The 15,800-nt window shown below is 55.3% G+C and overlaps 1 protein-coding gene across 4 annotated transcripts in view; it reads right to left on the reverse strand.

The window, feature by feature from the left end:
* Positions 1–235: 235 nt before the first annotated feature.
* RAB37 (RAB37, member RAS oncogene family) overlaps positions 236–15,800 on the reverse strand; it is a 66,605-nt gene continuing 51,040 nt past the window's right edge. The window contains exons 1-9 of one of the 4 annotated variants that reach the window (XM_030827966.1): positions 9,691–9,786; positions 6,204–6,314; positions 4,792–4,833; positions 3,904–3,970; positions 3,759–3,811; positions 3,177–3,242; positions 2,609–2,665; positions 2,455–2,531; positions 238–2,255 (exon numbers count right to left, since the gene is read on the reverse strand). In XM_030827966.1, coding sequence (XP_030683826.1) covers positions 2,150–2,255; positions 2,455–2,531; positions 2,609–2,665; positions 3,177–3,242; positions 3,759–3,811; positions 3,904–3,970; positions 4,792–4,833; positions 6,204–6,314; positions 9,691–9,783 — 672 coding nt within the window. In that variant the 5' untranslated portion in view covers positions 9,784–9,786 and the 3' untranslated portion in view covers positions 238–2,149. Of the gene's footprint in view, positions 2,532–2,608; positions 2,666–3,176; positions 3,243–3,758; positions 3,812–3,903; positions 3,971–4,791; positions 4,834–6,203; positions 6,315–9,690; positions 9,787–15,800 lie in introns of those variants that run through there. The other 3 variants (XM_030827963.1, XM_030827964.1, XM_030827965.1) reach the window with 3 other exon arrangements.

Genomic DNA, 15,800 nt, shown 5'->3' on the forward strand with positions numbered 1-15,800 from the left:
CTTGGTTTTTTTTTTTTTTTTTCCAACAGAAAAATGATTAGGACTGTAAAGCCTTCTAGCTCCCTCTTGCCAAAGAGAGGCTGGTCACAGAGGCGGGAGACAGTCTGTTAAGCGGGGAGCTGACCATCCGAGGACAGACGCTGAGGAAGGAGATTGGAATGCTTTTGGCAGTGAATGACAATTCTTTCAACAAGACCCCCCTCCCACACCCACTTCAAAGAAACAGTGGACAGGATGTGCTTTCCAAAATACTGCAGTTTAATTCTGAAAAACTCAAATGCAAGAGGCCCAGAGCTGTCTACGGGACTGGATCTCCTGCAACCTGCCTTGGGCCCCAGAAGAGACTGGCAATGTCAGCCTCCTCCCTGCTCTGCGTGGGAGAGGCCACGGAGAACTTCCTTCTCGGGCCCAAACTGGAGCCGCTGAATGCTCAGTGCAAGATTTCTGCCTTGAAAGCAAATGCAGTAGCCTCAGAAATGGGCAGCGCACACTCCTTCCTCCCCTCCTCCCCCGCCAGGCCGGCAGAGTTGCAGTAAAGGTGCCTGCAGGTGATGACCTCATGTCTCCCTTCCCATGGCAGGGATCAGAGCTTTGGGAGATGTGACCAAGGAGGCCATATGAACTTGCTACCCCTCTGTCTACCCCAGACATACCCACATGACCTTGTTTTACTCATATTGCATTGGTTTAACTCGGAAATGGGTGACCTCCCACCCCCTAACCTGACTCAGTAGGAGGGGAGGTAAAGCAGTTTAGGCCCTGGTATCTGTTTGAGAAGTTAAAGGAAAGGGCATGGGTGGTCAGGGAGGAGGCAGAGCTTGGGGTCAAAGGGATACATGTCGGGGGAGGTTTGCTTAATCTTGTCTCCCACCAGCTCCAGGAGCCAGGGGTTTCTCTTTTTTTTCACAACACATTCCAAACCTAGGAAAGGGATTTCTCCTTATCTGGCTCTTAACCCAGGAGAGCTAAACACTTCAGCTGCTTGAAGAAATCGCCTGTGGAGCTGCATGCCTGCCAAAGGATTGGGGTAAGACACATCTAGCCTGGGCGTGGTGCCTTCTGCCTGTAATCCCAGTACTTTGGGAGGCTGAGGCCGGCAGGTCGCTTGAGCTCAGGAATTCAAGACCAGCCTGGGCAACATGGCGAAACCCTGTGTCTACAAAAAATACAAACATTAGCCAGGTGTGGTGGTGCACGCCTGTAGTCCCAGCTACTTGGGGGGCTGAGGTGGGAGGATCGCTTGAGCTCCAGGGGGTGGAGGTTGTAGTGAGCGGAGATTGCACTACTGCACCCCAGCCTGGGCGACAGAGCGAGACTCCATCTCAAAAAAATAAAAAACAAAACTCTTTTCCTAGTTCTGACCTGAGGTTTTTAGGTGCACAGGCAGGAAGGTAGCTAAGCCAGGGATTCAGTGGGGAGGGGCTCCCCCAGGATCTGAAGTCCAGAGAACAGGAGCCTAGAACCAATATTTCCAGGTGCCCCAATGTGCTTGTGTGCTGGAGAAAAGGGGCATGCCTCCAGGGGGGCGTTAGTAAGGCCAGAGATAGCCAGCTAGACCCTACTCTCTGCCCCTTGTCCTCCCCCTCCCATCTCTGTATCTCTTATCTTCCCTGAGGCTTTGGTCTCCCTCACAGCACAAGGGCCCACTTATTTGGGAGGTGGGGTGAAGATAAGCTCCTGGAGAGCAGAAGACAGTGAAGGCTGGTGTCACCTGAGCCTCTGTCCAGCTGAACTGAGGGTGCGATGGAGTCGTTACCTGCCCTCACCCCCAAAGTGCATCTGTGTCCCCCAGGGCTGAGCTGGAGCAACACCACTTTGTTATGCTTAGGAGGGAGGGCCAGCCCCCCAAGTCCTAGAAAGCAAAAGGGCCACTAGGTCCCAGCCTCGGTTTTTTGGGCATCCACGTGCCTTTTTTGGTATTAAATTATGTACTATTAAAATAAAAGCTAAGTGTTTTACCCTCCCTGTGGATGCGGGGAGACTGCAGGAACTCAAGTAGGAGCTGGAGTGTAGCTCCCTGCTAGGAAGGGGCTGTGCAGTGAGTCCTCCATCTTTCTCCCCATTGGCTCAGCCGCTCGGAATAAGCCAGGCCTGGGGGGGCCAGCTGCATCCTGTGGGCCTCCAGAGCCTCCTCTCTGCCCCCTGGGATTCACACAAAGGAGCAGCAGCTGGAGCGCTTCTTCTGGGACTCTACGTAGTCTCGGATCTGGAAGCTGGGCTCATCCGCCTGCTGCCCGGCCCGGTATTTCAGTTCCCTTGAAGAAGAGACAACGGGCTGGGCTGGGCTGGGCTGGGCTGGGGTGAGGAGCTGAGCCGCCCCCTCCCCTCTCCCAGTGGCCAGAGCAAATGGACCTCAGCCTGCAGAATGCAGGTGTGTCCAGGGGCCGGGCCCTACTGGATTCCTGGAGGGTGCCGCCCTGCCCCGCACACTTCCCTTCCCTGCCCAGCTCTCACTTGGCGATGGCCAGAAAGGCTAACTCCACATTCATGCCAGTCTTGGCGCTGGTCTCCAGGAAGGGAACACCGTACTCCTGCTCGGGAGAGAGTGTCCTCAGGGCCAGCCTCGGGTTGCCCCCCTCTTCACCCTGTCCCACAGACAGTCACTTACCCTGGCCAGGGTCTCTCCGTCCTCGGAACGGATCACTCTTTCGCTGCTCATATCCGCCTGTCAAGCCCAAATGGGTCACTCTGGGGAAGGAGGCCTCAGCCCCAGCGGCCCATATTTTGCCCCAGAAGCAGGCCTTGCCTGCCCTCTGCTGGTGGCCCAAGGGAGTGCAGGCAGGTGTGATTGGCCTGGGGCCAGGGTTTCTGCCCAGTGTAGCTCCCAGCCCTGGGATCTCACCTTTGGTGAAAGGTGTGGTGACCCAGTCTTGGAAGAGGACAGCAGTTGGGGCTAACCCTTTGCAGTCTTAGCCCCAGACCTGGGACCCTGTTCACTCTGCTCTAACGGGGGCTGAGAACTGGGAACCCCTTGATTTCTCAGGCAACAACTTGGACTTTCCCTGGAAAGGGCAGATGGGATGGGCAGAAGCCTCCAGATGTGTCTGAGCCCTGAGCTGGAGGCTGCAGAGTCCTCTTCAGGAAGGATGCCTGGATAACTGTTCTTGGGTGGTTACGGGGCTGGCTAGGGCTGAGGAAGTGCAGGGCTGGGCTGACCCTGCCCTGGAGCCACTCACCTTGTTGCCGAGCAGCATGATCACCACGTCCCTCTGGGCATACTCATGAATCTCAGTGAGCCAGGCCTGTGGGAGAGGGCGTGCTGAGACTGGCATTCTCTTCCTCCTGCTGCCCCTTTCTTCTGCTGCTCCGTTTGACTATCCTCAGCTACTCACTGCCTTAAACATGATGCCCTGTGCGTTCTCTCATCTGTACCTTTGTTCTGGCCCCTCCACGCCTGGATGGCCTTCCTTGGTGGCTCAACCCACAATGGCCCCACCCTCCCCATGTTATGCTGTGCAACTATCAGTTCTATGGAAGATCCAGATGCATGGAGACCTTATCTCACAAATCAGTTGGTTGTCACCAGTGATTTCTTGGAGTGTCCTGTTGAAGGACAGGAAAGCCTGCTTGGCTCTCATGCCCACATGGCCACCAAATACAAAGCAGCAGATATGGCTTCTGAGTCACAAGTAGGTGTTTTTCAGAAGGCAGGAGGATTCCACGCTCCGCCCCTTTCCACAGGGCAGGAAGCAATCCCAGCCTGCACAGACCTGGCCTTGGCTGCTTATGGGTGGGAGTCAGGGGAAGGGAGTACCTACCCTGATGTTGTCGAAAGAAGATTTGTTGGTGATGTCGTACAGCAGAAGCAAAGCTGGAGGGGAGAGGATCACAGAGGGGACTTAGGCAGCAGCACGGGTGCTACCAAGGGGCTGGGGTAGGGGTTGGAGGGTACGAGGGGCTTACCCTGGGCATCTCTGTAATAAGCATGGGTGACGCTTCGGAACCGTTCCTGCCCAGCAGTGTCCCAGATCTGGGAAGGGATGGGATGGAGAAATGGTCAGAAGGAGGCAGGTGCAAGGAATGTGCTGGGTGGAGCAGGCCTGCTTTGTGGTATGAGATATCTGTGGGAAGGTGGGGCTGTTTTCTTCTTTAGGTTCTCATGAGCTCCTGACCATCCAATGACCTGGACAGTAGCAGTTACTGAGTTCTCAAGCTCGTTCAAAATCATCTCCTCAGCCGAGCGCGGTGGCTCGCACCTGTAATCCCAGCACTTTGGGAGGCCGAGGCAGGCGGATCACGAGGTCAGGAGATCCAGACCATCCTGGCTGACACAGTGAAAACCAGTCTCTACTAAAAATACAAAAAATTAGCCAGGTGTGGTGGCACGCACCTGTAGTCCCAGCTACTCGGGAGGCTGAGGCAGGAGAATCGCTTAAACTTGGGAGGCGGAGGTTGCAGTGAGCCGAGATTGTGCCACTGCACTCTAGCCTGGGCGACAGAGAGAGACTCCATCTCAAAAAAAAGAAAAAAAAAAGAATCTTCTCCTCTCCCCTAGCCCAGGGTTTGGGGATGTCCAATCTCCTAAGAGCAGATAAAGCCCAGGCAACTGGGGAGGAGATGGATGGAGGCTAAGCTTGTCTGAAGGCATTTGGAGCTACCGTTCATAGATGAGAGGGTGCCTGGGAACTGCTTTTTCTGCAGACATCAAATAAACAAAAGCCATTTCCTCCCGTGGGCCCCACAGGAAATTGCCCCAGGCGGAGGGCAGGGCTGCAGGCCTCCTGTGGTTCAGGGTGAGAAGGAAGGGCAGGTCCTCCATCCTCCCTCCCCAACTCCAGCCTCTGGTCTCACCTGCAGCTTCACTCTCACGCCATCCACGGTCACCACCTTGTTCTGAAAGAGAAAAAGGCAGAGGATGGGAGGGCAGGAGTCATGTGGCTCCTCAGCTGTGCAGACGTCCTGTCTTGTTCCCTCTCCAGGCCTAGAGTGGGTGCAGTGAGCCCCAGAACCGTCTCCAGTCAGATCATACCATCAGGGCAGCAGGAACCCCATCCCCAGACACCTCCCCTGTGGAGTCGTCTCTTCTGGGGACTGTAACTGCCTTCTCACAACAGCAGGGCAAGAGGAGCCTGAGAAACGTCCTGGCTCTCTCCAGGGATCAGGCAGCCCAGGGCTGGAGGGCTGGTTGCTGCTGGAGGCCCTGCCCTTTCCCCACTTCGGTCTCCCTCTCCTGGAGCCTGGCCCTAGGACTGTGACCGAGCCCCTGGAGATGGGGTGTTTGCCTGCATCCTGGGGACCTGAGGTTACATCTGCAGCAGCATCTTTTCTTTAGCTGCCCACTAATTCTCTAGTGAAGGAAGTGTTCACTTTCTGCCTGCTTGAAGCTGTAGAGCCCCACCTGCCAGGGTGAGACGTTGGCTCTGTTGAACACTTTGGGTGTGCAGCGCCCAGCATCCCTGACGCAGATTTGTAAGATGGAGTCGTCAAGGTGAGAGGGAGGGTCCCTGGTGAGCTGCTGTCTCCCAACATGGCCAGCCCAGCTCTTTTTTTTTTTTGAGACGGAGTCTCACTTTGTCGCCCAGGCTGGAGTGCAGTGGCGCAATCTCAGCTCACTGCAACCTCCACCACCTGGATTCAAGTGATTCTCCTGCCTCAGCCTCCCGAGTAGCTGGGACTACAGGAGCATGCCACTACACCTGGCTAATTTTTGTATTTTTAGTAGAGACGGGGGTTCCACCATGTTGGCCAGGCTGGTCTCGAACTCCTGACCTTGTGATCTGCCTGCCTTGGCCTCCCAGAGTGCTGGGATTACAGGCGAGAGCCACTGCGCCCGGCCCAAGCCCAGCTGTTAAACCTAGTGCAGGGCTGTGCTTTCCAGGAACTCCAGAAAGACTGATTGACCTTTGAGGCCTTTCCAAAGGGGCCCAGGTAGGAGGGCAATGAGCAGGGGCTCTGTGGGCCAAGATATTCAGCTTATGCCGTGCCTGCGGCTGCTCTGCTTGGGAGAAGTCCCCCAGGAATTGAGGTGGAAACGAAGACTCAGTCTCATTTTTTTGCATCCTATAGTTGGGCAAGGAGCCAACCTTACCGAGTCTCCTTTGACCCGGCCACCTCTGTGATGTTGGGGGAGTGGGTTGTGTGCCCTCCAGGCATGAGCCTCGGGAGTCCCTGGGAGTCAGGGTGAGCAAGGCAGGGGCAACCCCCCTGTGCCTGAGCCACAGCCCTGGCTCTCTGCTGGAAGCAGGTGCCTGCAGCCACCTCACCCTGAAGTCTATGCCGACGGTGGCTATGAAGGTTCCGGACAGGAAGGCCCCGTCTTTGAATTGGATCAGGAAACACGTTTTGCCGACGCCTGTGTCTCCCAGAAGCATCACCTAGGGGGTAGGGGCAGAGGCAGTTAATGGGGAGTCAGGGGAGCTTCTGGGATTCCAGGAGAGAGACACATGGAGAGGATCAGAGAAGAGGGGGCTGGCATGAATGCTGACCGCACTAAGGGCCACCTGCTTCCAGAAAGCCTGCCGCCACCTTCACCCTACCTCTCCTCTCCACGCTCCTTGGCTCTCCCTCTGACCCTCCTGTCCTCATTCAAGTTCCTAGAGGCTGGAGTTAAGACCTCACCATGAACAGGTCCCCAGGTGTGCTCCGTGGCCTCAGAGAACCACCACATTTGCACAATCTAGACACTGGCCACATTTGCCCATAGCCACACCATGCAGGGATTCCATCCCTCTGTGTACTTGTGTCATCCATCGTCCGCTCGTGAGTACACGCATGGGCTGGGCTGTACTGACAGGAAAGGGAAATGTCAATATATTGGACAAGGATTCCCACCCAAGGGAGTCTATCAAAATCTGCTGGGGGTGGGGCATGGTCATTTGCATACTGTATAATGAATACTGTTTGGGGTTTTTTTGGGGGTCACAACATTTATTTGGAAGTTTCTTTCTTTCTTTCTTTCTTTTTTTTTGGAGACGGAGTTTTGCTCTTGTTGCCCAGGCTGGAATGCAATGGCGAGATCTTGGCTCACCACAACCTCCGCCTCCCAGGTTTAAATGATTCTCCTGCTTCAGCCTCCTGAGTCGCTGGGATTACAGGCGTGCACCATCTCGCCTGGCTAATTTTGTATTTTTAGTAGAGACGAGGTTTCTCCATGTTGGTCAGGCTGGTCTTGAACTCCTGACCTCAGGTGATCCGCCCGCCTCAGCCTCCCAAAGTGCTGGGATTACAGGCGTGAGCCACCGCACCGACTGGAAGTTTCTAATGACATTTTATGTTTATTAAAAGGTTGCATGAGGCCGGGTGCGGTGGCTCGTGTGTAATCCTAGCATTTTGGGTGCCCAAGGTGGGTGGATCACCTGAGGTTGGGAGTTTGAGACCAGCCTGACCAACATGGTGAAACCCCATCTCTACTAAAACTACAAAAAACTAGCCAGGAGTGGTGGCGCATGCCTGTAGTCCCAGTTACTTGGGAGGCTGAGAAAGGAGAATAGCTTGAACCCAGGAGGTAGAGGTTGCAGTGAGCTGGGATTGCATCACTGTACTCCAGCCTCGGTGACAGAGCGACACTCTGTCTCAAAAAAAAAAAAAAGGAGGTTGCATGAATTAGGGAAGGTTGAAATTTATACTAAAGTGGGGAGATGTGCAGTTGGAAGTTCTTTCAGCAGAAACCTCCCACATGGGACACGTGGCTGCAGATCAGCATCCTGGGGTTGCTGTGGGTAGTGTGGGCAGGAGTACCAAGGAGGTAACCTATGGAGGGGGCATGGCCCTCTCCTTTACTGTCTGGCTCTGCTCTGCTCATCTTCCCCAGGGACACGCAGGAATGGTGGAGAGGAGCACTTTGTCCCATTGTTCTCCAATCTTGGATAACAGGGGTCTAGGTCCAAGGCTGGAATTTTCCCAACTGCTGGTTAGGTGGCTTAATGGGTTGAGCAGGGACTAGGTTTGAATTATTTTTGAGGCTCTGAAATTGACAGTGGAGCCCAAAGGCATTCCTTTTGTGGGCATGGGTTACTGGGATTAGTTAACTGTGGTGGAGAGGCAGGGGTGGCTGAGCAGAAGGGGTGTGAAGGATGGGTCTTGATTTGTAAATGGCCTACTGTGTGACTTTAGGAAGATTCCTTAACCTTTCTGTGGCATGGTTTCCATAGTGGGTAGAAGGAGGACGGATAATTTCTTTGAGGTATTTCTAGAGTCTGTTAATGGCTAGGGCCAATCATCGTGGTGAATCACCTAAGACCCAGGGAAGAGTGGCCCAGGGCGGGAACTGTCTGCCTGTGGGCCACATCACTCCTAGTCTGGTCCAAGGAGCTCCTGCCGGGCTTTCTCAGAGGGTCCCGGACTCACTCCCCTGGGGCAGGCCCGGGGAGGCTGGGGACCAACTCTCCTGCCAATGCCGCTTGGCCAGGGAACAGATGAAGGGGTGGGGGATAGGAGCTCTCTGGAGCCTGCACTCCTCCCTGGAGGAGTCCCAGCCCTGGAGCAGGAAGGAGGGAGGGAGCGCCAGTCTTTGTGTACTTTACAGATCACAGCTGCCTTGAGCAAACGATGCCAGCTACCCACCCAGCTCGGTGATTCCACCAAACACAAACAGCTGCCTAGTCTGGCCACCTCCTAGGCAAACAACCCAGCTGGTTTTCAGGGCAACAAGGTCAGGCAATCAATCCCCCTCAGCCTGGAGCCTGGCCGACAGCAGCTCCTCCTCTCCGAGGGTGCAGGGGCCCATTTCCTGCCACAAGCCCACACAGGACGCCTATCTCAACGGCTCTGGGCGGATGACTTGCAGGGTGGCTTCCCCCGAAACACTGGGGTGGAGGCTGAGGCTCCCAGCAAGGGTGAGCCCTGGTGGCGGGGAGGAAACCGAGGCCCAGAGAGAGGCAGGTCTCCTTCTAGGCCATGCAGCGGAATCCAGGACAGCCCTCACTCCATCCCCAATCCTGCAGAGGAAGAGTGAAGCTCTAGGATCCCTCAGCAATTCTTTCAGTTTCTGGTACCTGCTCACTCCAAAAACACAGATGGAAGACGACAGAGCAGTCCACTGCTGTCCCTACCTGTTTCCATACAGGACACCCCTGTAGAGGTAGCAAGCCCGAGAGCAGCCCTGGAGCCCTCTCAAGTGCGGGATGCGAAAGACCAACCACTGAAATCTTTCTCAGGTTCGAAAAATTCCCAAGTGGCCTGCAGGCCTGCTGGCAACATCCTTTTGGGAGGAGCGGCTTCCTACTGCAGGGAGGAAGACGGAAGGCAGTGCCTCCAGCGGGTGGAATGGGAAGGCAGCAGCTGGGGGACATCAGGCCTTAAACCTGGATGTCAGATCTCAACTAAGAGCTTAGCTCGGAAAATGGCATTAACGCCAGTTCCTCTGCCAGCAGGGGACGTCCTCTCCGAGTCTCCGTGTGGTCCCCATCTCCCAGCGCTTCTCAGCCTGAGCCCCGAGAGTTGCGCGCTTAACCCTCACCAAGAAGCATGGGCTCCCGGGGGCTGATATTTGCCAGAGTGTGGCAGAAGAGAACTGAGTTGGGGCCAGCGAGGGGATCACTCAGTCCTTGCGATCTTCCGCGACCCGCCCCCACCGAGCCAGCAGAGACACCTAGAGCTTGGGACGGCCCCAGGGGCTGTGTCCTGACCCTCTCTCCCTCCCTCCTCTGGGAGACCCAGCTGCCTGGGGGAAGGGCTGAGTCCAACCCAGACGCAGCCAGGAAGGGGCTAGCGCCGAGGAGGGCGGGGGTCTCACGGAAGAGGCCCACCCACCTTGCCCGTGAGGTCGTAGCTCGGACTGCAGGGCGGGGAGCGCTCGGGGGCCTCGCCATCCCGGGTGGCAGCGGCGCCTGGCGTGCCCGTCATGTCCCTGGACGAGAGGTGAGCAGTGCCGGCCCGCAGGCCAAGGAGAGCGCAGGAACGGCCCCGCCCCAGCCCCGCCCACTCCTCCCCTCCCTCGACCCGGTCCCCGCGGGCTCCTCCCTCTGTCCCGTCGCCCCCTCGACGACACTGGCTCGGAGCTTGCTGTTCCCTGAGGGCACGCAGAGCCGCAGGGTCCGCGTGAAGGGGCGGGCAGCCTCCCTGAGCAACACCGGCTCGGCTCCGTGCGCTTAGGACATGGGTCACATCCAGCCCCGGGACCCGTTCCCTGTGGCCGCTTGCTTGCCTTTCGGGGGCAGCGGGTCGCGGGGACCCCGTCTGCTGCGGAAGAGTTCCCGTAGTCGCTGCGCAGCGCGACAGCAGGCGGCGCCCGAGCCCCGGCCTGTGGGCCGTCCCCAGGTGGCGAGGCGGGGAGCTGGGGACCCCTGGTCTGCGCCTCCGCGGATAGCCCCGACACAGTTCCGCATCCGTGAAGGCACCCGGCCCGAGCTCATCTGATACAGTTTTGTTTACCAACCCATACTCGCCTTGCAGCACACGTACGCTGCGGTGTTTTAGGGCCGCTGACTGGCGCGGGGACTTTGACCCTTTAGTATGGATCACCTCTCGTTTCCCCCGGCCTGTTGGGCTGTGCCCAGAATGTCCCACCAGGGGAGAGCTTTCGCAAGAGGGCTGCGCAGCACCCATCTCCCAGTGGACCGCTCCTGAAGGCGGGGCCGGCCTTATTAACCCATGACACTCACCCTGGCCCCGAGGAGGAGCCAAATAAATTCATGAAGTCGTGGATCATTTTGAGCAGAGCTGCCAGGATATCCCAGGCACCCGGCAGCTCTTGGTGACAGAGAGTAGGGAGTGCAGCTGGGGTTGCTGGTAGCAGAGCTCAGGGGCTCTGTGGCCTGGGCCCACCTTTCAATTACCCCCATCTCCACATTCTATAAGCAGCTTCAGGTTACCAAGGAACAGGGCGAGTGCATTACATAGGGACTGTTTGAGGGGTGTGTAGGGAGGGGAGAGCTGGAGACGGGTACCTGCACCTTTTTTTTTTTTTTTTTTTGAGACAGAGTCTCACTCTGTCGCCCAGCCTGGAGTGCAGTGGTGCGATCTCGCCTCACTGCAACCTTTGCTTCCCGAGTTCACGCGATACTCCTGCCTCAGTCTCCCGGAGTAGCTGGGATTGCAGGTGCACGACACCACGCCCGGCTATTTTTTCTTTTTGTATTTTTAGTAGAGACGGGGTTTCGCCATGTTGGCCAAGCTGGTCTCAAATTCCTGACCTCAGGCGATCCGCCCACCTGGGCCTCCCAAAGTGCTGAGATTACAGGCGTGAGCCACTGCACCCGGCCTGCAATTCTTAACTTAGGTGTGGAGGTGAGGAGCAGGGGTAGACGTGGCTTATGGGCCACCATAGGCCTGTGGGAACTGACTTTGTACGCCAGCCTCCAGCCCTGTAATTTCTGATATCAGCTGGAGGTATTTTCTGTCAGCTGGGAGAAGTGCCCATAGTGGGGTCAGAGGTGATCTCCAGTAGAGTAAAGAGCTTGGGTTACCTCTTCTGGAGGTGAGCGTGCTACAACCTCAGTTGGGCATAGGGCGGGACTCAAACAGGGAGCCACAGACTGGAGAGTGGGGGCTGCGCAGCACACTACAGTGGCCTGGTGTTGGTTGCTATTTGGATGCCAGAGGCTCTTGCTGCAAATAATGCTGAGGTCTGCTCAATGCCAGTGGGCTCCCGGAGACGGAGTCTCACTCTGTCGCCCAGGCTGGAGTGCAGTGGCGGGATCTCGGCTCATTGCATCCTCCGCCTCCCAGGTTCAAGCAATTCTCCTCCCTCAGCCTCTGGAGCAGCTGGGACTACAGGTGCATGCCACCACGCCTGGCTAATTTTTGTATTCTTAGTAGAGAACTTCACCACGTTGGACAGGCTGGTCTGGAACCGCTGACCTCAGGCGATACGCCCGCCTTGGCCTTCCAAATTGCTGGGATTACAAGCGTGAGCCACCGCACCCAGCCTGGGATGTGGTCTTCTCCCTCCCCTCCCCTCCCCTCCCCTCCCCTCCCCTCCCCTCCCCTCCCTCCCTCCCCTCTCCTCTCCTCCCCTCTCCTCTCCTTTCTTTTCTTTCTTTCTCTCTCTCTCTCTTTCTTTCCCTCTCTTTCTTTCTTTCTTTGCCTGCCTGCCTTCCTTCCTTTCTTCCTTCCTTCCTTCCTCTCTTTTCCTTCCTTTCTTTCTTTCTTTCTTTCTCTCTCTCTCTTTCTCCCTCTTTCGTTCTTTCTCTCCTTCCTTCCTCCCTCTCTTTCTTTCTTTCTTTCTTTCTTTCTTGGTTTTCCTTCCTTCCTTCCTCTCTCTCTTTTCCTTTCTTTCTTTCTCTCTCTCTCTTTTCTTTCTTTCTTTCTCTCCTTCCTTCCTATCTCTCTTTCCCTTTGTCTCTCTCTCTCTCTTTCTTTCTTTCTTTTTATTTTTTTCTTGAGATGGAGCTCTATCACCCAGGCTGGAGTGCAGTGGCACGACCTTGGCTCACTGTAACCTCCGCCTCCTGGGTTGTTCAAGCCATTCTCCTGCCTCAGCCTCCCGAGTAGCTGGGATAACAGGTGCCCACCATCATGCCTGGCTAATTTTTGTATTTTTGTAGAGACAGGGTTTCACCATGTTGGCCAGGCTGGTCTTGAACTCCTGACCTCAGGTGATCCACCTGCCTTAGCCTCCCAAAATGTTGGGATTACAGGCGTGAGCCATTATGCCCGTCCGGGATGCAGGTTTTCATTGCAGGAGGGAAATGGTGGAGGAAGACTGAGAGAGGGGATGGGGCGTGCCTCATGCTCACCTTCTACTGTAAACCATGCTGTTATGGGTTGAATTCTGTCCCCCAAAGATAGGTTGAGGTCTGAACCACTAGTACCTCAGATCATGCCCTTACTTGGAAATGTGGTCATTGCAGATATCGCTCATTAAAATGAGGTTATACTAGCATAGGGCAGGCCATTAATCCAGTATGACCGGTGTCATGAGAAGAAAGAGACACAGGGAAAGGACATCCAGGTGAAGACAGGCGAGATGGGAGCAGTGCGGCTGCAAGCCAAGGAATGCCAAGGACTCCTGGGAGCCACCAAGGCCATGGAAGAGGAAGGAATGACCCTTCCCTGGAGCCTTCAGAGGGAGTGTAGCCCTGCTGGTACTTTGAGTTCAGCTTTCTAGCCTCCAGCTGTGGTTCGCGTTGTTGACTCCAAGACCCTCTTTGTCCTATGGTGCGTTTGGAATACAGAAGGTTGAACATTAGCGCGAATCATCCAGAAGGAACAGTGACCTGAAGCACTTCCCTGCTGTGTTGCTGCGCTAGTCTGGATGGAGGAATCTGACCTAGGGAAGAAGTCTTTGAACATGGGGAGAGGGGCTGCAGGCTCTCCTCCAGGTGGTCCCTGTGGGGCTTGCTGGGTCTGCAGTGTGTGGGTAATGTCATACTTGGAGGGTGCATACACTGTCCCCAGGGCCACTGTAATGTCCTGTAGGGTGTTCAAGGGCAGCCTCGGGTGAGTCAGAAGTGGGTTGGGGTCAAAGACATTCAGAACAGGGAACAGGGGCTGTGCAGAATAGGGACTCACTAAGGGACCTGTGTGGTCTCTGGGGAGGAAACCTGGGCCTCCTAACGTTCACTCTGAGGCTGTGTATGCCTGCGGTAGCCTGTGCCTCTCCCCAGACACACACCACAGACACTCACACGTGTGCACCCACCCCACAACACACCGCGGACACACACACCTCACCACACACACAGACACACCTCAGACCACACACACCTCACCCCTCAAATCACACCACACACCTCACCACACACACCTCAAATCACATCACACATCTCAAACCACACACATCTCAAATCACATCACACACACCTCGTACCTCAAATCACACCACACGCCTCATAACTCAAATCACACCACACACCTCACACCACACACACCCCTCAAATTACACCAACATACCTCACCACACACCCCTCAAATCACACCACACACCTCACACCACACACACCCCTCAAATTACACCACACACCTCACCACACACCCCTCAAATCACACCACACACCTCACCGCACACACCTCAAATCACACCACACACCTCACACCAGACACACCCCTCAAATTACACCACACACCTCACCACACACCCCTCAAATCACACCACACACCTCACCACACACACCTCAAATCACACCACACACCTCAAACCACACACACACCTCAAATCACACCACACACACCTCACACCACACACACCTCAGCCCTGAAATCACACCACACACCTCACCAACACACCTTAAATCACACCACACACCTCACACCACACACACCCCTCAAATTACACCACACACCTCACCACACACCCCTCAAATCACACCACACACCTCACACCACACACACCCCTCAAATTACACCACACACCTCACCACACACCCCTCAAATCACACCACACACCTCACACCACATACACACACACTCAAATCACACCACAACACCTCACACCACACACACCCCTCAAATTACACCACACACCTCACCACACACCCCTCAAATCACACCACACACCTCACACCAACACACCCCTCAAATTACACCACACACCTCACCACACACCCCTCAAATCACACCACACACCTCACCACACACACCTCAAATCACACCACACACCACACCACACACCCTCAAATTACACCACACACCTCACACCACACACACCCCTCAAATTACACCACACACCTCACCACACACCCCTCAATCACACCACACACCTCACCACACACACCTCAAATCACACCACACACCTCACCACACACACCTCAAATCACACCACACACATCTCACACCACATACACACACACATCAAATCACACCACATACACCTCACACCACACACACACCCTCAAATCACACCACAGACACTTCAAATCACACCACAGACACACACACCTCACCATACACACACACACTCACACCACACACACCTAACCCCTCAAATCACATCACACACCTCACACACCCCTCAAATCTCCACACATACCTCACACACACCTCACACCACACACATACACTCTCAAATCACACCACAAATACACACACGCACCCTCCATCATACCACACACATCTGCCTCACATCATACCATAAATACACATGGCTCACACCCTACATTATACCACAAACACACACTTCATAACATGTCCCACACACAACTTTGTATTATGCCACAAATGCGCGCCTCACACTATAAGCAAACACACCTACTATCATACGACATACATACACATCTTACATGACCCCCAAACACACATACCTCATTTCACTCCAAACACATACTCCTGTCACCACGATGCAGCTCCAGGCACAGTTTATTTCACGCCATCAACACCTGTGCCACATCACTGTGCAAACACCTGCCTCTCCAATGGACCCCATGCCTCATACCATCACCAAATGTGTATATCACCCTATAAATGACCCCCAACACCTCTTATTGCCTCCAGATCTGAAACGCACACCCCCACAAAACCCCCAAATAGATACCCCTGCCCTCCTGATCACAGATCACACCCTCATAGTCATGCAGCCCTGCTGATAGTGGAGGCACCAAGTGTCAGTGAGACAGACCCTCATGTGTGTTGAGAGACGAGGGGGCTCTTGTGTGCAGCCCTGGAGCTCTGGGGCGGGGGGCAGGGGCCTCCCTGCTATCCAGGTCGATGGCAGAAAACTCCAGAGCTGGGAAACAGCACAGCCCAAAGAGCACAGGGTCGGGATGTGGGAAGGAGACCCGGGCAGAGACTGGAGGGACAAGGCCTCAACTCATGTTTTGCAAAATGTGGCGCATGGACCTGCTGATTCTGGGCCCCCCACGTGGTTTTACTGAAGTAACATGTCTATGAGGGAGCTTAGAATTTGCATTTCAGATGAGCTTCCCCCGGAGGCTTTTATGTGTGCTGAAGGAGTGTTCAAGAACCACTGGTCTAAACTGCAACAG

The sequence above is a fragment of the Nomascus leucogenys genome, chromosome 14, assembly GCF_006542625.1.
Source record: "Nomascus leucogenys isolate Asia chromosome 14, Asia_NLE_v1, whole genome shotgun sequence".
NCBI lineage: Eukaryota > Metazoa > Chordata > Mammalia > Primates > Hylobatidae > Nomascus > Nomascus leucogenys.